This window comes from Chiloscyllium plagiosum, unplaced genomic scaffold, assembly GCF_037043375.1.
Source record: "Chiloscyllium plagiosum isolate Xiang-an unplaced genomic scaffold, Cpla_swu_hap1 HiC_scaffold_25, whole genome shotgun sequence".
Taxonomy (NCBI): Eukaryota; Metazoa; Chordata; class Chondrichthyes; order Orectolobiformes; family Hemiscylliidae; genus Chiloscyllium; species Chiloscyllium plagiosum.
Window position 1 is genome coordinate 57803319 of NW_028270163.1, and position 23803 is coordinate 57827121.

The 23803-nt window shown below is 60.3% G+C and overlaps 1 protein-coding gene across 2 annotated transcripts in view; it reads right to left on the reverse strand.

Annotated features, from left to right (window-relative positions):
- The window catches only part of ca10a (carbonic anhydrase 10 (inactive)a), a 723416-nt gene that overhangs the window by 344487 nt on the left and 355126 nt on the right, over nucleotides 1-23803 (reverse strand). For both annotated transcript variants that reach the window (XM_088000831.1, XM_088000832.1), the window contains exon 5: nucleotides 3287-3382. In XM_088000831.1, coding sequence (XP_087856957.1) covers nucleotides 3287-3382 — 96 coding nt within the window. The remainder of the gene's footprint in view (nucleotides 1-3286; nucleotides 3383-23803) is intronic.

Genomic DNA, 23803 nt, shown 5'->3' on the forward strand with positions numbered 1-23803 from the left:
ACGGGGATGGGGATGGGGACGGGGATGGGGATGGGGACGGGGACGGGGATGGGGATGAGAACGGGGATGGGGATGGGAATGGGAACAGGGATGGGGATGGGGATTGGGATGGGGATGGGGATGGGGATGGGGATGGGGATGGGGATGGGGACGGGGATGGGGATGGGGACGGGGATGGGGATGGGGATGGGGACGGGGACGGGGATGGGGACGGGGATGGGGTTGGGGATGGGGATGGGGACGCTAACGGGGACGGGGATGGGGACGGGGATGGGGTTGGGGATGGGGATGGGGACGCTAACGGGGACGGGGATGCGGATGGGGATGGGGACGGGGATGGGGATGGGGACGGGGATGGGGACGGGGATGGGGACGGGGATGGGGACGGGGACGGGGATGGGGACGGGGACGGGGACGGGGATGGGGACGGGGATGGGGACGGGGATGGGGACGGGGACGGGGATGGGGATGGGGACGGGGATGGGGACGGGGACGGGGACGGGGATGGGGATGGGGACAGGGATGGGGACGGGGATGGGGACGGGGACGGGGACGGGGATGGGGATGGGGACGGGGATGGGGATGGGGACGGGGATGGGGACGGGGACGGGGACGGGGATGGGGACGGGGATGGGGATGGGGATGGGGACGGGGATGGGGACGGGGATGGGGATGGGGACGGGGATGGGGATGGGGATGGGGACGGGGATGGGGATGGGGACGGGGATGGGGATGGGGACGCTAACGGGGACGGGGATGCGGATGGGGATGGGGACGGGGATGGGGATGGGGACGGGGATGGGGATTGGGATGGGGATGGGGATGGGGACGGGGACGGGGACGGGGATGGGGATGGGGACGGGGATGGGGATGGGGACGGGGATGGGGATGGGGATGGGGACGGAGACGGGGACGGGGATGCGGATGGGGATGGGGACGGGGATGGGGATGGGGACGGGGATGGGGATGGGGATGGGGACGGAGACGGGGATGGGGACGGGGATGGGGTTGGGGATGGGGATGGGGACGCTAACGGGGACGGGGATGCGGATGGGGATGGGGACGGGGATGGGGATGGGGACGGGGATGGGGACGGGGATGGGGACGGGGACGGGGACGGGGACGGGGACGGGGATGGGGACGGGGACGGGGATGGGGACGGGGACGGGGATGGGGGCATCTGTGCCCCAGTAATGTCACCGTGCGACATACAGTCTCAAATTCCCCATCACTGCACAGGATAGAGTGACCCCCAGACACAGTGACCCCCAGACGGAGTGACCCACAGTCGCAGTGACCCCCAGACACAGTGACTCCCAGACGGAGTGACCCCCAGACGGAGTGACCCCCAGACGCAGTGACCTCCAGACGGAGTTACCCCAGACACAGTGACCCCCAGACGGAGTGACCCCAGACACAGTGACCCCCAGACGCAGTGACCCCCAGACGGAGTGACCCCCATACGGAGTGACCCCCAGACACAGTGACCCCCAGACGGAGTGACCCCCATACGGAGTGACCCCCAGACACAGTGACCCCCAGACGGAGTGACCCCCAGACGGAGTGACCCCCAGACGCAGTGACCTCCAGACGGAGTGACCCCAGACACAGTGACCCCCAGACGGAGTGACCCCCAGACGGAGTGACCCCCATACGGAGTGACCCCCAGACACAGTGACCCCCAGACGGAGTGACCTCCATACGGAGTGACCCCCAGACACAGTGACCCCCAGATGGAGTGACCCCCAGACGGAGTGACCCCCAGACACAGTGACCTCCAGACGGAGTGACCCCAGACACAGTGACCCCCAGACGGAGTGACCCCCAGACGGAGTGACCCCCAGACACAGTGACCCCCAGACGGAGTGACCCCCAGACACAGTGACCCCCAGACGCAGTGACCTCCAGACGGAGTGACCCCCATACGGAGTGACCCCCAGACACAGTGACCCCCAGACGGAGTGACCCCCAGACGGAGTGACCCCCAGACACAGTGACCCCCAGACGGAGTAACCCCCAGACGGAGTGACCCCCAGACGCAGTGACCTCCAGACGGAGTGACCCCAGACACAGTGACCCCCAGACGGAGTGACCCCCAGACGGAGTGACCCCCAGACACAGTGACCCCCAGACGGAGTGACCCCCAGACACAGTGACCCCCAGACGCAGTGACCTCCAGACTGAGTGACCCCCAGACACAGTGACCTCCAGATGGAGTGACCCCCAGACGGAGTGACCCCCAGACACAGTGACCTCCAGACGGAGTGACCCCCAGACACAGTGACCCCCAGACGCAGTGACCTCCAGACGGAGTGACCTCCAGACGGAGTGACCCCCAGACACAGTAACCTCCAACGGAGTGACCCCCAGACGGAGTGACCCCCAGACACAGTGACCTCCAGACGGAGTGACCCCCAGACACAGTGACCCCCAGACACAGTGACCCCCAGACGGAGTGACCCCAGACACAGTGAGCCCCAGACGGAGTGACCCCCAGACACAGTGACCCCCAGACACAGTGACCCCCAGACACAGTGACCCCCAGACGGAGTGACCCCCAGACACAGTGACCTCCAGACGGAGTGACCCCCAGACACAGTGACCCCCAGACGGAGTGACCCCCAGACACAGTGACCCCCAGACGCAGTGACCCACAGACACAGTGATGCCCAGACACAGTGACCCCCAGATGCAGTGACCCCCAGATGCAGTGACCCCCAGACGCAGTGACCCACAGACGCAGTGACCCCCAGACGCAGTGACCCACAGACGCAGTGACTCCCAGACGCAGTGACCCCCAGATGGAGTGTCCCCCAGACGCAGTGACCCCCAGATGCAGTGACCCCCAGACACAGTGACCCCCAGACGCAGTGACTCCCAGACGCAGTGATGCCCAGACACAGTGACCCCCAGATGCAGTGACCCCCAGATGCAGTGACCCCCAGACGCAGTGACCCACAGACGCAGTGACCCCCAGACGCAGTGACCCCCAGATGGAGTGTCCCCCAGACGCAGTGACCCCCAGATGCAGTGACCCCCAGATGCAGTGACCCCCAGACGCAGTGACCCACAGACGCAGTGACCCCCAGATGCAGTGACCCCCAGACGCAGTGACCCCCAGATGCAGTGACCCCCAGACACAGTGACTCCCAGACGCAGTGACCCCCAGACACAATGACCCCCAGACGCAGTGACCCCCAGACGCAGTGACCCCCAGATGGAATGACCCCCAGACGGAGTGTCTGCGTGACCCTGACAGTACTGTGTGACCCAGTGAGTAACTCACTTTGATAAATATGGAGACCACCACCAGCCCATTTGGGCTTTTCGCAGCCTCTGTAACATTTGTGTAGAGCTCATGATTGTAGTGTATTAACTGCACCTGAAAGACAAAGACAGCACAGGGAATTCACATGTTCAAACTCTTGGAACGTTACTTAAATCTGCCTGTGAGCTTCACTGCGTTACATTCCCCCGATGTTCCACCCTGCTGTTGACAGGGGCTAGTGAGATATCTGGGAGTCCTTTCCACGAGGAGTGTGGGGGGGGTGAGACTGGATAAGACAAAACACACATTATAGACCATCCCCAGCCCCTTCAACATCCACTCCCTGCACCACTGACGCTCAGAAGCAACAATGTCTACTATCTACATAATTCACCAAAGATCCTCAGGCAGCACCTTCACAAACCCACGACCACTTCCATCCAGAAGGACAAGGGGCAGCAGGTACATGGGAACACCACCCCCTGCAAGTTCCCCTCTCAGCGCCTCACCATCCTGACTTGGAAACATATCGCCGTTCCTTCACTGTCACTGGATCAGAATCCTGGAATTCCCTCCCTCAGGGGCACTGTGGGTCTACCCTACAGCAGGTGGACTGCAGTGGTTCAAGAAGGCAGCTCACCCCCCACCTTCTCAAGGGGGGCAACTAGGGACGGATGGGGATGACTGGGCCCGGCCAGCGTATGAAGGTTTTTTTTGCAGAAGGACTGTTCTCTCAGCTTGAAGTCTGCCAGCCCCCACTGAGCGATAGCTGTCTTCCCCCGACATCACTCTTGGTCAGGCCGGCTCCAGCAGGTCTGAGCCATCTTCAGGCAATGGGAACATTGGGACCAATTGGAAAGCACGGGAAGGAGGGGCCCTGAAGAGCTTGTGCCTGGAGCTGTGATGACTTCCTTGTGGCATTGGTGGGGTTGACGTTGGGAAGAAGGATTGTTGAAACGTTGCCCTGGCAATCATGGTTAGGGTGGAGAGTTACCTGACGTGTTGTTAATGCTGGGCAAGGCTGTGGGAGGAGGAGGGGGTGTCACTAGGCCACAGTTACTGTCAATTCCCACCCACTCAGTCAACCTTTGTCAGACCCTGCTTGGTCTATTGCACCCATTGCGTGTTGCTGCAGTGGTTCTGACTCCACACCTTTGACGACAGATACAGCAGAGGGAGCTGGGCCTAACCATTTCCTGTTGCTCTCCTGCAGTGTGAAGATACTGGGTACTATTTCCCCCAATGGCCAGGGGGTCTCCGACCTGGGGCAGTCCTGCCCTCCAAGGGTCAGTCCCACAGCAGCACTGCAAAAATCATCTTCCCTTCATCTCCCATACAGAATCCTCCAACCTTACTGCACAGAATGAGGCCACTCAGCCAAGAGGGCCTGTGCTAGCCCTGCGAAGGAGCTAGCCAATCAGTCTTCTCCCAGCTCCCTCCTGCCCGTTTGTCCCTGAGAATCCTTTTCCAGATTCCCAATGGAGTGCGGGGGTGGGGTGTTTTGGGAGCTGTGGGGAGGGTGTGAGGGGATGGGGACTGCCTGAGGGAGTGCACTAACAGGCAGCTGCTGCAGTGTAATGTGGCAGAGTATTCCAGGGAGGGATGGTGGATGTACAAAGGGATCGGGCGCTTGGGGGGGTTGGGGGGGGGGCTCTTACGTGCCAGGCAAGAACAGTTAATGGCAGGCTGCTGTTAGGAAGGCAAGTGTATTCCAGGCTTCATTTCAGGAGGATTGGAGGTTGGAAATTGGAATGTCTTACTGCAAAAATACAGGATCTTGGTGAGACCATGCCCAGAGTACTTTTGGTCAGAGAGGATGCACTGGGTGTCGAGGAAATGCAGCAGGGGGTCACTATGCTGGTACAGGGTGTGACGGTACTTTATGAGGTGTTTTTTGTCCTGGTTTTTTTTTGAAGACAGATTCTGAGGCAGAGACGTTGAGCAGTCCACCAGACCCACTGGAGGGAACAGCTTCAGAGGTCCTGGGGTTGTTTTTTTTGAAAGTTGAAACAATCAAAGCAGCCCGACTGGGTGTGGCCAGCTCTCACAGACCAGGATTTCTGGGTTTTAGTGTTTTTTTTTAGCTTTTAGGCTCGGTGAATGCTGTTGTGGGTTTGGAGAGAGTGCATACTGAGAGAATGTTCCTGCTTCTGAGGGAACCTGACTGAAAACGAGAGGCCTCTTTTGAGATGGGGAGAACATTTTCCCTCACAGAGGGCTGCTAGTCTTCGGAACTCACTATCCCAGGGATCAGTTGGGAAGGTCGAATCAACACTGAAGCAGGCTTCCTGTCAGCAAGGAGGACAGAGGCATGGTGGGGGGAGAAGGGGGGTCAGACAACAGCAGTGGATTTGAGGAGTAACCATCTTACTGAATAGCAGAGTAGAGTTCGAGGGGCTGAATGGTCTACTCCTGCTCTGAATTCCTGTGTTTCTGCGTGTTTGTTTATGTGTTTTTGACATGCCCTACGGACAACAGAAGGAACCTCCAGGTTTTTAACACAATCAGGAACTCTTAAGGTCAAAGAGTTTGTGACAATTATTCTGGTTATTTGTTTGTTTCCCTATTATTCGTCCCATGAGCACGTCATCCCAATGGGAAGGGAGATGACCTTTCCAAAGTAAGCGTCTTGCAGTTCGATACATTTTTGTCTGAAAGCCAGCTAAAAGACAGCAGACATGTCAGAACTGGGCAATGAAAAGCCTCTTCAGAGCTTTGTCAGGGAGCTATGAGCCAGCAGATACTCACAAAACTCCATTGTGCTGGGTCTTGTTTCTAAAGGTCCCCTGAAAAATTAATGAGTCTCTTTGCTAAGGAGCGTGGAGAGAGGTAGTTACCTCATTAGTCACTGCTCTTATGAAGGCCGGAACCTTTTAACTCTGCGGGGGTGAATGAACAGAGGCTGCCAGTAATCTCCGACACTGTCGGGAGGTTTTATAAGTGTTTCTCTGAAAGATGATTGAAGGCGATGTGAGGGGGAGGAGTGTGTGAACGGTTGAAGGAGATAGGGGAGGTTTGTTGTGGCAAAGATTGGCAAAGGTTTGAAAAGCTGTTGTCAGCCACCAGGAAATCAGATCCCTCAGGGAGCATGGGGGGGGGGGGGGGGGGGGGGGGGGTATCAGATCCCTCAGGGAGCACGGGGGGTATCAGATCCCTCAGGGAGCACAGGGGGAAATCAGATCCCTCAGGGAGCACGGGGGGGAAATCAGATCCCTCAGGAAGCACGGGGGGGAAATCAGATCCCTCAGGAAGCACGGGGGGGAAATCAGATCCCTCAGGGAGCACGGGGGTATCAGATCCCTCAGGGAGCACGGGGGGAAATCAGAACCCTCCGCCCCTCCCTCACACACCTCCCTCACACCCCTCCCTCCGTCTCTCCCTCACAACCTCCCTCCGCCCCTCCCTCACACCCCTCCCTCACACCCCTCCCTCCGTCTCTCCCTCACAACCTCCCTCCGCCCCTCTCTCACGCACCTCCCTCACACCCCTCCCTCCGTCTCTCCCTCACAACCTCCCTCCGCCCCTCCCTCACACACCTCCAGGAACAATCAAAAACCAATATACTGAAGCAAGTTGCCCTCCACGTCCATCCTGATCTGCTCCACCTCTGAATGACCACGGATGGTCCCCCAGATAACAGACAGCTGTCAGAGCTCCCATTGCAGCACTGTCAGTCAGTTCACACACTGGATGTCAAGATACATCTCCATCATCCTGACATTTTAAAGACAACCTTTTTGTCAGGTTAAACACAACATTGGCACTGCAGCTAAACACCCTCAGGAAGGAAAATGTCTCTTGTTGAACCCAGTTACACCTTGCCTCAGTAAAGCAGGAGTGTTACTGTGGGAAGTATTGACCTTTTCAGGTGGAGTTGCAAAGGTTTCTATCTCGAGAGGGAGGGGATTCCTTGCGACTTTCCCTCTGTCACCTCCGACTCAACCCCAGGGCTTATTAATTCCTCATTCACTCTGTCAGGAAAACTCCAATACTGCGGACACTAGGAATCTGAAAGCAAAGCTGAAGGAGCTGGACAGACTCAGTAGGCCGAGGAGAAAGTGAGGACGGCAGATGCTGGAGATCAGAGTCGAGAGTGTGTTGCTGGAAAAGCGCAGCAGGTCAGGCAGCATCCGAGGAGCAGGAGAATCGACGTTTCGGACAAAAGCCCTTCATCAGGCACAGTAGGCCTCGCCATGTCTATTACTGCACAGGAACTCCCTGGTAGTTAGGCTCCAGCCTGACAACTGGGCCCAGTGTCGGCTCCCACAACCCAGGGAAAGGCCTTGGCGAGGGGCCAGAGGGATATTTACCGGAATGGTTCCAGGGAATAGGGGAAATGAGGGGATCTTGTGGAGAGACTGGAGGAGCTGGGATTGGCCCCTGCCCTGGGCAGAAGGCGACCTGATCCGAGTGGTTGAAATTGTTGAGAATTCTCGGGGAGAAGGGAGTATCGTTGCTGAGGGCGTGCTGCTGAGATCACTGGGAAATGAAACAAGCCCGGGGCCAGGGCAGCGGGGAAGGGGAGACTCCATTCCAGTGCAGAGAGTGACTGGGATCCAGGATGTGGGATCTGCAGATTCCCCAGGAACCGTCCAATGGGAATTGGGGGGAGAGTTGAACAGGCGAAATTTACAGGGCTTTGTTAAAAGAGTGAGATTCGGATCATTCAAAGATCTCGAACAGTGACAATGAGCTGAATGGCCTCCTCCTGTGTTGGAGCATTCCACAATGTTCGATAAAGAGGGAGGGGCATGAGGGAGGTGTCCCTGAGGAAGGGGGCAGGAGGGAGGTGCCCTCATTATTTTATAAACCTCTCTAAGGTCACCTCTCAGCCTCCTACCCTCCAGGGACCAAAGTCCCAGCCTATTCAGCCTTTCTTGATAACTCATACCCTCCACTCCCAGGTCAATACAATGACTGCAGATGCTGGAAACCAGAGTCTAGATTAGAGTGGCGCTGGAAGAGCACAGCAGTTCAGGCAGCATCCAAGGAGCAGGAAAATCGACGTTTCGGGCAAAAGCCCTTCATCAGGAATACAGGCAGAGAGCATGAAGCGTGGAGAGATAAATGAGAGGAGGGTGGGGGTGGGGAGAAAGTAGCATAGAGTACAATAGGTGGATAGGGGTGAGATGAAGGTGATAGGTCAGGGAGGAGAGGGTGGAAAGGTGGAAAAGGAGATAGGCAGGTAGGACAAGTCCGGACAGGTCATGGGGACAGTGCTGAGCTGGAAGTTGGGAACTAGGGTGAGGTGGGGGAAGGGGAAATGAGCAAACTGTTGAAGTCCACATTGATGCCCTGGGGTTGAAGCGTTCCGAGGCGGAAGATGAGGCGTTCCTCCACTCCCAGCAACATCCTGCAAAATCTCTTCTGAACCCTCTCCAGCTTCCCAACGCAGAGCGATCAGAACTGGACACAGTACCCTGGAAGAGCTCTCACCAGTGTCCTGCACAACCTCAATGTGACGTCTTAACCTTTTCTCCAAATTGCATTTCTAAAATCTTCTTCAATTTTTTAACCAGTCAGCTATATTACTCCCATCTCCACTGTCCCAAATCCACCCATCGAATGATCTACCAAGGGGCTAGCATAGGGTCAAAGGGCTGAATGGCCTTGTGTGCTGAATTGCTTTGGGCTCGATGTAGCTCAGTGTTGGATTCTGTGGGCACTTTATCTGGTTGGAGGCAGCACGTGAAGACAGTGCTGCAGATCAGAGAGAGACCCCACTGGGAGAGAGCCCCCCTCCCTCAGAGGGGAAGGGCAGGGTGGGTTTGAATCAGGCTGTTGTTTGTCACAGGCCTGAGGCTGCTCATTTCACAGTCTCAATCACTGGCCAATTCAAAACCCGATCCGACCCTCACTGCAATCAACTCCACCTCCAATCCCTCTGACACTGCCTTCAACTGGCACCTGGCTCATCCCATCAGAGAAGGCGAAAGTGAGGACTGCAGATGCTGGAGATCAGAGCCGTGAGTGTGTTGCTGGAAAAGCGCAGCTGGTCAGGCAGCGTCCGAGGAGCAGGATAATCGACGTTTTGGGGTGGAGCCCTTCATTGGGAATGAGGCTGGGACTTGGTGGTGGAGAGACAAATGGGAGGGGGAATGGGGCTGGGGGAAGGGAGCTGAGAGAGCGATAGGTGGATGGAGGTGGGGGTAAAGGTGATAGGTCAGACGGGAGGGTGGAGTGGAGAGGTGGGAAGGGAGATTGACAGGTGGGACAGGTCGGGGAGTCCCGAACTAGAGGGCATAGGTTTAGGGTGAGAGGGGAAAGATATAAAAGAGACCTAAGGGGCAACGTTTTCACACAGAGGGTGGTACGTGATTGGAATGAGCTGCCAGAGGATGTGGTGGAGGCTGGTACAATTGCAACATTTAAGAGGCATTTGGATGGGTATATGAATAGGAAGAGTTTGGAGGGATATGGGCCGGGTGCTGGCAGGTGGGACTAGATTGGGTTGGGATATCTGGTCAGACCGAAGGGTCTGTTTCCGTCCTATACATCTCTATGACTGTAGGACAGGTCATGAAGAAAGTGCTGAGCTGGAAGGTTGGAACTGGACTAAGGTGGGGGGAGGGGTAATGAGGAAACTGTTGAAGTCCACATTGATGCCCTGGGGTTGGAGTGTTCCGAGGCAGAAGATGATGCGTTCTTCCTCCAGGCTTCGGGTGGTGAGGGAGCGATGGCGGAAGAGGCCCAGACAAGGTACAGACCCTTCATTTGTGACCTCGGGATACTCCAGCTCAGGAGGATTTTCTGGAAGTGAAGCCAATGTAGTAGAAGGTAGAGCAGGACAGTGCACAGCAAGAGACCATGGTCAGCAATGGGACAATGACCACACACTCTGGGGCGCTGAGTGTGGGTTACACTGGAGTAGGGACACATCTGAGAACTCTCCATCTCTCCCTCAAATAATCACAGACAGATTAATACCATTTAGGTGAGATAGGGGGACAGGCCTCAGCACAAATTCCCTTCAAACATAAATCGATTCATAGAATGCGGCGCTCCCTCAGCACTGACCCTCCGACAGTGTGGCACTCCCTCAGCACTGACCCTCCGATAGTGCGGTACCCCCTCAGCACTGACCCTCCGACAGTGCGGCACTCCCTCAGCACTGACCCTCCGACAGTGCAGCACTCCCTCAGCACTAACCCCTGCACAGTGCGGCACTCCCTCAGCACTGACCCTCCCACAGTGCGGCACTCCCTCAGTACTGACCCTCCGACACTGCGGAACTCCCTCAACACTGACACTGCGACGGTGCGCCACTCCCTCAGTACTGACCCTCTGACAGTGCCATACCCCCTCAGCATTGACCCTCCGACAGTGCGACACTCCCTCAGAACTGACCCTCCGACAGTGCGGCACACCCTCAACAATGACCCTCGCACAGTGCGCCACTCCCTCAGTACTGACCTTCCGACAGTGCGGCACTCCCCCAGCAATGACCCTCTGACTGTGCATCACTCCCTCAGTACTGACCCTCTGACAGTGCCGTAGCCCCTCAGCATTGACCCTCCGACACTGCGACACTCCCTCAGAACTGACCCTCCGACAATGCGTCACTCCCTCAGCACTGAGCCTCCGACAGTGCGGCACTCCTTCAGTCCTGACCCTCTGACAGTGCGTCACTCCCTCAGCACTGAGCCTCCGACAGTGCGGCACTCCTTCAGTCCTGACCCTCCTACAGTGCCCACTCCCACAGCACTGACCCTCCTACAGTGCGGCACTCCCTCAGCACTGACCCTCCTACAGTGCGGCACTCCCTCAGCACTGACCCTCCACAGTGCCGCACTCCCTTAGCACTGACCCTCTGACAGTGCCCACTCCCTCAGCACTGACCCTCCTACAGTGCGGCACTCCCTCAGCACTGACCCTCCGACAGTGCGGCACTCCCTCAGCACTGACCCTCTGACAGTGCAGCACTCCCTCAGCACTGACCCTCCCACAGTGCAGCTCTCCCTCAGCACTGACCCTCTGACAGTGCAGCCATCCCTCAGCACTGACCGTCCGACAGTGCAGCACTCCCTCAGCACTGACCCTCTCACAGTGCAGCACTCCCTCAGCACTGACCCTCCGACAGTGTGGCACTCCCTCAGCACTGACCCTCTGACAGTGCAGCACACCCTCAGCACTGACCCTCCGACAGTGCGACCTCCCTCAGCACTGACCCTCCGACAATGCGGAACTCCCTCAACACTGACACTGCGACGGTGCGCCACTCCCTCAGTACTGACTTTCCGACAGTGCGGCACTCCCCCCGCACTGATCCTCCGACAGTGCGGCATTCCCTCAGCACTGACCCTCCGACAGTGCGTCACTCCCTCAGCACTGACCCCCCGACAGTGCAGCCATCCCTCAGCACTTACCCTCCGACAGTGCGGCACTCCCTCAGCACTGACCCTCCGACAGTGCGGCTCTCCCTTAGCACTGACCCTCTGACAGTGCGGTACTCCCTCAGCACTGATCCTCCCACAGTGAGACACTCCCCCAGCACTGACCCTCTGACAGTGTCGCACTCCCTCAGCACTGACCCTCTGACAGTGTAGCACTCCCTCAGTACTGACACTCCGACAGTGCAGCGCTCCCTCAGCACTGACCCTCCGACAGTGCAGCCCTCCCTCAGCACTGACCCTCCGACAGTGCGGCACTCCCTCAGCACAGACCCTCCGACAGTGCGGCACTCCCTCAGCACTGACCCTCCGACAGTGCAGCACTCCCTCAGTACTGACCCTCCGATAGTGCGACACTCCCTCAGCACTGACCCACCGACAGTGCGGCACTCCCTCAGCACTGACCCTCCGACAGTGCAGCACTCCCTCAGCACTGACCCTCCGACAATGCGACACTCCCTCAGCACTGACCCACCGACAGTGCGGCACTCCCTCAGTACTGACCCTCTGACCGTGCAGCCATCCCTCAGCACTGACCCTCCGACAATGCGCCACTCTCTCAGTACTATCCCTCTGACAGTGCAGCACTCCCTCAACACTGACCCTCTGACAGTGAAGCACTCCCTCAGCACTGTCTCTCTGACAGTGCGGCACTCCCTCAGCACTGACCCTCTGACAGTGCGGCACTCCCTCAGCACTGACCCTCTGACAGTGCAGCACTCCCTCAGCACTGACCCTCTGACAGTGCAGCGTTCCCTCAGCATGGACCCTCCGACAGTGCGGCGCTCCCTCAGCACTGACACTTCCACAGTGCGGCACTCCCTCAGCACTGACCCTCCCACAGTGCGGCACTCCCTCAGCACTGACACTTCCACAGTGCGGCACTCCCTCAGCACTGAACTTCCGACAGTGCGGCACTCCCTCAGCACTGACCCTCCCACAGTGCGGCACTCCCTCAGCACTGACCCTCCCACAGTGCGCCACTCTCTCAGTACTGACTTTCCGACAGTGCGGCAGTCCCTCAGCAATGACCCTCTGACTGTGCGGCACTCCCTCTGTACTGACCCTCTGACCGTGCAGCCATCCCTCAGCACTGACCCTCCAACAATGCGGCACACCCTCAGCACTGACCCTCTGACAGTGCAGGACTCCCTCAGCACTGACCCTCCCACAGTGCAGCCATCCCTCAGCACTGACCCTCCGACAGTGCGGCACACCCTCAGCACTGACCCTCTGACAGTGCAGGACTCCCTCAGCACTGACCCTCCCACAGTGCAGCCATCCCTCAGCACTGACCCTCCGACAGTGCGGCACACCCTCAGCACTGACCCTCTGACAGTGCAGGACTCCCTCAGCACTGACCCTCCCACAGTGCCGCACTCCCTTAGCACTGACCCTCTGACAGTGCCCACTCCCTCAGTACTGACCCTCTGACAGTGCGGCACACCCTCAGCAATGACCCTCGCACAGTGCGCCACTCCCTCAGTACTGACCTTCCGACAGTGCGGCACTCCCTGAGCAATGACCCTCTGACTGTGCATCACTCCCTCAGTACTGACCCTCTGACAGTGCCGTAGTCCCTCAGCATTGACCCTCCGACACTGCGACACTCCCTCAGAACTGACCCTCCGACAATGCATCACTCCCTCAGCACTGACCCTCCAACGGTGCGGCACTTCCTCACTACTGACCCTCCTACAGTGCGGCACTCCCCCAGCACTGATCCTCTGACAGTTCCCACTCCCTCAGTACTGACCCTCTGACAGTGCGGCACACCCTCAGCACTGACCCTCCGACAGTGTGGCACTCCCTCAGCACTGACCCTCCGTCAGTGCGGTACCCCCTCAGCACTGACCCTCCGACAGTGCAGCCCTCCCTCAGCACTGACCCTCTGACAGTGCGGCACTCCCTCAGCACTGACCCTCCTACAGTGCAGCCCTCCCTCAGCACTGACCCTCCGACAGTGCGGCACTCCCTCAGCACTGACCCTCTGACAGTGCAGCACTCCCTCAGCACTGACCCTCCCACAGTGCAGCACTCCCTCAGCACTGACCCTCCGACAGTGTGGCACTCCCTCAGCACTGAACCTCCAACAGTGCGGTACCCCCTCAGCACTGACCCTCCGACAGTGCAGCCCTCCCTCAGCACTGACCCTCTGACAGTGCAGCACTCCCTCAGCATTGACCCTCCGACAGTGCAGCCCTCCCTCAGCACTGACCCTCCCACACTGAGGCACTCCCTCAGCACTGACCCTCCCACAGTGTGGCACTCCCTCAGCACTGACCCTCTGACAGTGCAGCACTCCCTCAGCCCTGATCCACCCACAGTGCGGCACTCCCTCAGCATTGACACTCCCACAGTGCGGTACTCCCTCAGCACTGACCCTCCCACAGTGCGGAGCTCCCTCAGCACTGACCCTCCCACAGTGCGGCACTCCCTCAGCACTGACACTCCCACAAAGCGGCACTCCCTCAGCACTGAACTTCCGACAGTGCGGCACTCCCTCAGCACTGACTCTCCGACAGTGAGGCACTCCCTCAGCACTGACCCTCTGACAGTGTAGCATTCCCTCAGCACTGCCCCTCTGACAGTGCAGCACTCCCTCAGCAATGACCCTCCGACAGTGCGACACTCCCTCAGCACTGACCCTCCAACAGTGCGGCACTCCCTCAGTACTGACCCTCCGACCGTGCAGCCATCCCTCAGCACTGACTCTCCGATGGTGCGGCACTCCCTCAGCAATGACCCTCCGACAGGCGGCACTCCCTCAGCACTGACCCTCCGACCGTGCAGCCATCCCTCAGCACTGACCCTCCGACAGTGCGGCACTCCCTCCGCACTGATCCTCCGACAGTTCGGCATTCCCTCTGCACTTACCCTCCGACGGCGCGACACTCCCTCAGCACTGACCCTCTGACAGTGTAGCACTCGCTCAGCACTGACCCTCCGACAGTGCGGCGCTCCCTCAGCACTGACCCTCTGACAGTGTAGCACTCCCTCAGTACTGACCCTCCGACAATGCAGCGCTCCCTCAGCACTGACCCTCCGACAGTGCAGCCCTCCCTCAGCATTGACCCTCCGACAGTGCGGCACTCCCTCAGCATTGACCCTCTGACAGTGCGTCACTCCCTCAGCACTGAACTTCCGACAGTGCGGCACTCCCTCAGCACTGACCCTCCGACAGTGCGGCACTCCCTCAGCACTGACCCTCCGACAGTGCGGCACTCCCTCAGCACTGACCCTCTGACAGTGCCGTAGTCCCTCAGCATTGACCCTCCGACACTGCGACACTCCCTCAGAACTGACCCTCCGACAATGCATCACTCCCTCAGCACTGACCCTCCAACGGTGCGGCACTTCCTCACTACTGACCCTCCTACAGTGCGGCACTCCCCCAGCACTGATCCTCTGACAGTTCCCACTCCCTCAGTACTGACCCTCTGACAGTGCGGCACACCCTCAGCACCGACCCTCCGACAGTGTGGCACTCCCTCAGCACTGACCCTCCGTCAGTGCGGTACCCCCTCAGCACTGACCCTCCGACAGTGCAGCCCTCCCTCAGCACTGACCCTCTGACAGTGCGGCACTCCCTCAGCACTGACCCTCCTACAGTGCAGCCCTCCCTCAGCACTGACCCTCCGACAGTGCGGCACTCCCTCAGCACTGACCCTCTGACAGTGCAGCACTCCCTCAGCACTGACCCTCCCACAGTGCAGCACTCCCTCAGCACTGACCCTCCGACAGTGTGGCACTCCCTCAGCACTGAACCTCCAACAGTGCGGTACCCCCTCAGCACTGACCCTCCGACAGTGCAGCCCTCCCTCAGCACTGACCCTCTGACAGTGCAGCACTCCCTCAGCATTGACCCTCCGACAGTGCAGCCCTCCCTCAGCACTGACCCTCCCACACTGAGGCACTCCCTCAGCACTGACCCTCCCACAGTGTGGCACTCCCTCAGCACTGACCCTCTGACAGTGCAGCACTCCCTCAGCCCTGATCCACCCACAGTGCGGCACTCCCTCAGCATTGACACTCCCACAGTGCGGTACTCCCTCAGCACTGACCCTCCCACAGTGCGGAGCTCCCTCAGCACTGACCCTCCCACAGTGCGGCACTCCCTCAGCACTGACACTCCCACAAAGCGGCACTCCCTCAGCACTGAACTTCCGACAGTGCGGCACTCCCTCAGCACTGACTCTCCGACAGTGAGGCACTCCCTCAGCACTGACCCTCTGACAGTGTAGCATTCCCTCAGCACTGACCCTCTGACAGTGCAGCACTCCCTCAGCAATGACCCTCTGACAGTGTAGCACTCCCTCAGCACAGATCCTCCGACAGTGCGACACTCCCTCAGCACTGACCCTCCAACAGTGCGGCACTCCCTCAGTACTGACCCTCCGACCGTGCAGCCATCCCTCAGCACTGACTCTCCGATGGTGCGGCACTCCCTCAGCAATGACCCTCCGACAGGCGGCACTCCCTCAGCACTGACCCTCCGACCGTGCAGCCATCCCTCAGCACTGACCCTCCGACAGTGCGGCACTCCCTCCGCACTGATCCTCCGACAGTTCGGCATTCCCTCTGCACTTACCCTCCGACGGCGCGACACTCCCTCAGCACTGACCCTCTGACAGTGTAGCACTCCCTCAGCACTGACCCTCCGACAGTGCGGCGCTCCCTCAGCACTGACCCTCTGACAGTGCAGCCATCCCTCAGCACTGACCCTCCGACAGTGCAGCCCTCCCTCAGTACTGACCCTCCGACTGTGCAGCACTCCCTCAGCACTGACCCTCTGACAGTGCAGCCATCCCTCAGCACTGACCCTCCGACAGTGCAGCCCTCCCTCAGTACTGACCCTCTGACAGTGCAGCACTCCCTCTGCACTGACCCTCCGACAGTGCAGCCATCCCTCAGCACTGAGCCTCCGACAGTGCAGCCCTCCCTCAGCACTGACCCTCTGACAGAGCGGCACTCCCTCAGAACTGACCCTCCGACAGTGCGGCACTCCCTCAGCACTGACCCTCCGACAGTGCGGCTCTCCCTTACCACTGACCCTCTGACAGTGCGGTACTCCCTCAGCACTGACCCTCCCACAGTGAGACACTCCCCCAGCACTGACCCTCTGACAGTGTAGCACTCCCTCAGTACTGACCCTCCGACAATGCAGCGCTCCCTCAGCACTGACCCTCCGACAGTGCAGCCCTCCCTCAGCATTGACCCTCCGACAGTGCGGCACTCCCTCAGCATTGACCCTCTGACAGTGCGTCACTCCCTCAGCACTGAACTTCCGACAGTGCGGCACTCCCTCAGCACTGACCCTCCGACAGTGCGGCACTCCCTCAGCACTGACCCTCCGACAGTGCGGCACTCCCTCAGCACTGACCCTCTGACAGTGTGGCCTACCCTCAGCACTGACACTCTGACAGTGCGGTACTCCCTCAGCACTGACTCTCCGACAGTGTAGCACTCCCTCAGCACTGACCCTCTGACAGTGCAGCACTCCCTCAGTACTGACCCTCCGACAATGCGACACTCCCTCAGCACTGACCCACAGACAGTGCGGCACTCCCTCAGCACTGACCCTCCGACAGTGCAGCACTCCCTCAGTACTGACCCTCCGACAGTGCGGCACTTCCTCAGCACTGACCCTCTGACAGTGCAGCACTCCCTCAGTACTGACTCTCCGACAGTGCGACACTCCCTCAGCACTGACCCACCGACAGTGCGGCACTCCCTCAGCACTGACCCTCCGACAGTGCAGCACTCCCTCAGTACTGACCCTCCGACAGTGCGGCACTCCCTCAGCACTGACTGTCTGACAGTGCAGCACTCCCTCAGCACTGACCCTCCGACAGTGCGGCACTCCCTCAGCACTGACTGTCTGACAGTGCAGCACTCCCTCAGCACTGACCCTCCGACAGTGCGGCACTCCCTCAGCACTGACCCTCCGACAGTGTAGCACTCCCTCAGCACAGACCCTCTGACAGTGCGACACTCCCTCAGTATTGACCCTCCGACAGTGCGCCACTCCCTCAGTACTGACCCTCCGACAGTGCAGCACTCCCTCAGCACTGACCCTCTGACAGTGCGGCACTCCCTCAGCACTGACCCTCTGACAGTGCGGCACTCCCTCAGCACTGACCCTCTGACAGTGCAGCACTCCTTCAACACTTACCCTCCGACAGCGCAGCACCCCCTCAGCACTGGCCCTCCGACAGTGAAGCACTCCCTCAGCACTGTCCCTCTGATAGTGCGGCACTCCCTCAGCACTGACCCTCTGACAGTGCGGCACTCCCTCAGCACTGACCCTCCGACAGTGTCCACTCCCTCAGCACTGACCTTCCGACAGTGCCGCACTCCCTCAGCACTGACCCTCCCAGAGTGCAGCACTCCCTCAGCACTGACCCTCCCACAGTGTGGCACTCCCTCAGCACTGACCCTCTGACAGTGCAGCACTCCCTCAGCCCTGATCCGCCCACAGTGCGGCACTCCCTCAGCCTTGACTCTCGCACAGTGCGGAGCTCCCTCAGCACTGACCCTCCCACAGTGCGGCACTCCCTCAGCACTGACACTCCCACAAAGCGGCACTCCCTCAGCACTGAACTTCCGACAGTGCGGCACTCCCTCAGCACTGACCCTCTGACAGTGTAGCACTCCCTCAGTACTGACCCTCTGACAGTGTAGCATTCCCTCAGCACTGACCCTCTGACAGTGTAGCACTCCCTCAGTACTGACCCTCCGACAGTGCAGCACTCCCTCAGCAATGACCCTCTGACAGTGTAGCACTCCCTCAGCACAGATCCTCCTACAGTGCGACACTCCCTCAGCACTGACCCTCCGACAGTGCGGCACTCCCTCAGTACTGACCCTCCGACCGTGCAGCCATCCCTCAGCACTGACTCTCCGATGGTGCGGCACTCCCTCAGCAATGACCCTCCAACAGGCGGCACTCCCTCAGCACTGACCCTCCGACAGTGCGGCACTCCCTCCGCACTGATCCTCCGACAGTTCGGCACTCCCTCAGCACTGACCCTCCGACAGTGCAGCACTCCCTTAGCACTGACCCTCCGACGGCGCGGCACTCCCTCAGCACTGACCCTCCCACAGCGTGGCACACCCTCAGCACTGACCCTCTGACAGTGTAGCACTCCCTCAGCACTGACCCTCTGACAGTGCAGCCATCCCTCAGCACTGACCCTCTGACAGTGCAGCACTCCCTCTGCACTGACCCTCCGACAGTGCAGCCCTCCCTCAGAACTGACCCTCTGACAGTGCGGCACTCCCTCAGCACTGACCCTCCGACAGTGCGGCACTCCCTCAGCACTGACCCTCTGACAGTGCAGCCATCCCTCAGCACTGACCCTCTGACAGTGCAGCACTCCCTCTGCACTGACCCTCCGACAGTGCAGCCCTCCCTCAGAACTGACCCTCTGACAGTGCGGCACTCCCTCAGCACTGACCCTCCGACAGTGCAGCACTCCCTCAGCACTGACCCTCTGACAGTGCAGCCATCCCTCAGCACTGACCCTCTGACAGTGCAGCACTCCCTCTGCACTGACCCTCCGACAGTGCAGCCCTCCCTCAGAACTGACCCTCTGACAGTGCGGCACTCCCTCAGCACTGACCCTCCGACAGTGCGGCACTCCCTCAGCACTAACCCTCCGACAGTGCGACACTCCCTCAGCACTGACCCTCCGACAGTGCGGCACTCCCTCAGCACTGACCCTCCGACCGTGCAGCCCTCCCTCAGCACTGACCCTCCGACAGTGCGGCACTCCCTCCGCACTGATCCTCCGACAGTTCGGCACTCCCTCAGCACTGACCCTCCGACAGTGCAGCACTCCCTTAGCACTGACCCTCCGACGGCGCGGCACTCCCTCAGCACTGACCCTCCGACAGTGCGTCACTCCCTCAGCACTGACTGTCTGACAGTGCAGCACTCCCTCAGCACTGACCCTCCGACAGTGCGGCACTCCCTCAGCACTGACCCTCCGACAGTGTAGCACTCCCTCAGCACAGACCCTCTGACAGTGCGACACTCCCTCAGCACTGACCCACCGACAGTGCGGCACTCCCTCAGTACTGACCCTCTGACCGTGCAGCCATCCCTCAGCACTGACCCTCCGACAATGCGCCACTCCCTCAGTACTGACCCTCCGACAGTCCGGCACTCCCTCAGCACTGACCCTCCGACAGTGTAGCACTCCCTCAGCACTGACCCACCGACAGTGCGGCACTCCCTCAGTACTGACCCTCTGACCGTGCAGCCATCCCTCAGCACTGACCCTCCGACAATGAGCCACTCCCTCAGTACTGACCCTCCGACAGTGCGGCACTCCCTCAGCACTGACCCTCTGACAGTGCGGCACTCCCTCAGCACTGACCCTCTGACAGTGCGGCACTCCCTCAGCACTAACCCTCCGACAGTGTCCACTCCCTCAGCACTGACCCTCCGACAGTGCCGCACTCCCTCAGCACTGACCCTCCCAGAGTGCAGCACTCCCTCAGCACTGACCCTCCCACAGTGTGGCACTCCCTCAGCACTGACCCTCTGACAGTGCAGCACTCCCTCAGCCCTGATCCACCCACAGTGCGGCACTCCCTCAGCATTGACACTCGCACAGTGCGGTACTCCCTCAGCACTGACCCTCCCACAGTGCGGAGCTCCCTCAGCACTGACCCTCCCACAGTGCGGCACTCCCTCAGCACTGACACTCCCACAAAGCGGCACTCCCTCAGCACAGATCCTCCGACAGTGCGACACTCCCTCAGCACTGACCCTCCGACAGTGCAGCACTCCCTCAGTACTGACCCTCCGACCGTGCAGCCATCCCTCAGCACTGACTCTCCGATGGTGCGGCACTCCCTCAGCAATGACCCTCCGACAGTGCGGCACTCCCTCAGCACTGACCCTCCGACCGTGCAGCCATCCCTCAGCACTGACTCTCCGATGGTGCGGCACTCCCTCCGCACTGATCCTCCGACAGTTCGGCACTCCCTCAGCACTGACCCTCCGACAGTGCAGCACTCCCTCTGCACTGACCCTCCGACAGTGCGGCACTCCCTCAGCACTGACCCTCCGACAGTGCGGCACTCCCTCAGCACTGACCCTCCGACAGTGCAGCACTCCCTTAGCACTGACCCTCCGACAGTGCGGCACTCCCTCAGCACTGACCCTCCGACAGTGCGCCACTCGCTCAGCACTGACCCTCCGACAGTGCAGCCATCCCTCTGCACTTACCCTCCGACGGCGCGGCATTCCCTCAGCACTGACCCTCTGACAGTGTAGCACTCCCTCAGTACTGACCCTCTGACAGTGTAGCACTCCCTCAGTACTGACCCTCCGACAGTGCCGGACTCCCTCAACACTGACCCTCCTACAGTGCAGCCCTCCCTCAGTACTGACCCTCTGACAGTGTAGCACTCCCTCAGTACTGACCCTCCGACAGTGCAGCACTCCCTCAGCACTGACCCTCTGACAGTGCAGCCATCCCTCAGCACTGACCCTCCGACAGTGCAGCCCTCCCTCAGTACTGACCCTCCGACAGTGCAGCACTCCCTCTGCACTGACCCTCCGACAGTGCAGCCATCCCTCAGCACTGACCCTCCGACAGTGCAGCCCTCCCTCAGAACTGACCCTCTGACAGTGTGGCACTCCCTCAGCACTGACCCTCCGACAGTGCGGCTCTCCCTTAGTGCGGTACTCCCTCAGCACTGACCCTCCCACAGTGAGACACTCCCCCAGCACTGACCCTCTGACAGTGTAGCACTCCCTCAGTACTGACCCTCCGACAATGCAGCGCTCCCTCAGCACTGACCCTCCGACAGTGCAGCCCTCCCTCAGCATTGACCCTCCGACAGTGCGGCACTCCCTCAGCATTGACCCTCTGACAGTGCGTCACTCCCTCAGCACTGAACTTCCGACAGTGCGGCACTCCCTCAGCACGACCCTCCGACAGTGCGGCACTCCCTCAGCACTGACCCTCCGACAGTGCAGCACTCCCTCAGTACTGACCCTCCGACAGTGCGGCACTTCCTCAGCACTGACCCTCTGACAGTGCAGCACTCCCTCAGTACTGACTCTCCGACAGTGCGACACTCCCTCAGCACTGACCCACCGACAGTGCGGCACTCCCTCAGCACTGACTGTCTGACAGTGCAGCACTCCCTCAGCACTGACCCTCCGACAGTGCGGCACTCCCTCAGCACTGACTGTCTGACAGTGCAGCACTCCCTCAGCACTGACCCTCCGACAGTGCGGCACTCCCTCAGCACTGACCCTCCGACAGTGTAGCACTCCCTCAGCACAGACCCTCCGACAGTGCGACACTCCCTCAGCACTGACCCACCGACAGTGCGGCACTCCCTCAGTACTGACCCCCTGACCGTGCAGCCATCCCTCAGCACTGACCCTCCGACAATGCGCCACTCCCTCAGTACTGACCCTCCGACAGTGCGGCACTCCCTCAGCACTGACCCTCTGACAGTGCGGCACTCCCTCAGCACTGACCCTCTGACAGTGCAGCACTCCTTCAACACTTACCCTCCGACAGCGCAGCACCCCCTCAGTACTGGCCCTCCGACAGTGAAGCACTCCCTCAGCACTGTCCCTCTGATAGTGCGGCACTCCCTCAGCACTGACCCTCTGACAGTGCGGCACTCCCTCAGCACTGACCCTCCGACAGTGTCCACTCCCTCAGCTATGACCCTCCGACAGTGCCGCACTCCCTCAGCACTGACCCTCCCAGAATGCAGCACTCCCTCAGCACTGACCCTCCGACAGTGCGACACTCCCTCAGCACTGACCCTCCGACAATGCCGCACTCCCTCAGCACTGACCCTCCCACAGTGCAGCACTCCCTCAGCACTGACCCTCCGACAGTGTGGCACTCCCTCAGCACTGACCCTCCGACAGCGTGGCACTCCCTCAGCACTGACCCTCCGACAGTGCAGCACTCCCTCCGCACTGATCCTCCGACAGTGCGGCACTCCATCAGCACCGACCCTCCAACAGTGCGGCACTCCCTCAGCACCGACCCTCCGACAGTGCGGCACTCCCTCAGCACCGACCCTCCGACAGTGCGGCACTCCCTCAGCACCGAACCTCCGACAGTGCAGCACTCCCTCAGCACTGACCCTCTGACAGTGTGGCCTTCCCTCAGCACTGACGCTCTGACAGTGCGGCACTCCCTCAGCACCGACCCTCCGACAGTGCAGCACTCCCTCAGCACTGACCCTCTGACAGTGTGGCCTTCCCTCAGCACTGACGCTCTGACAGTGCGACACTCCCTCAGCACTGACCCACCGACAGTGCAGCACTCCCTCAGCAATGACACTCGCACAGTGCGGTACTCCCTCAGCACTGACCCTCCCACAGTGCGGAGCTCCCTCAGCACTGACACTCCCTCAAAGCGGCACTCCCTCAGCACTGAACTTCCGACAGTGCGGCACTCCCTCAGCACTGACTCTCCGACAGTGTAGCATTCCCTCAGCACTGACCCTCTGACAGTGTAGCACTCCCTCAGCACAGATCCTCCGACAGTGCGACACTCCCTCAGCAATGACCCTCCGACAGGCGGCACTCCCTCAGCACTGACCCTCCGACAGTGCGGCACTCCCTCCGCACTGATCCTCCGACAGTTCGGCACTCCCTCAGCACTGACCCTCCGACAGTGCGGCACTCCCTCAGCACTGACCCTCCGACAGTGCAGCACTCCCTCTGCACTTACCCTCCGACGGCGCGGCACTCCCTCAGCACTGACCCTCCGACAGTGCGGCACTCCCTCAGCACTGACCCTCCCACAGCGTGGCACACCCTCAGCACTGACCCTCCGACAGTGCCGGACTCCCTCAGCACTGACCCTCCGACAGTGCAGCCCTCCCTCAGTACTGACCCTCCGACAGTGCAGCACTCCCTCAGCACTGACCCTCCCACAGTGCGGCACTCCCTCAGCACTGACCCTCCGACAGTGCAGCCCTCCCTCAGCACTGACGCTCCGACAGTGCAGCACTCCCTCTGCACTGACCCTCCGACAGTGCAGCCATCCCTCAGCACTGACCCTCCGACAGTGCAGCCCTCCCTCAGAACTGACCCTCTGACAGTGCGGCACTCCCTCAGCACTGACCCTCCGACAGTGCGGCTCTC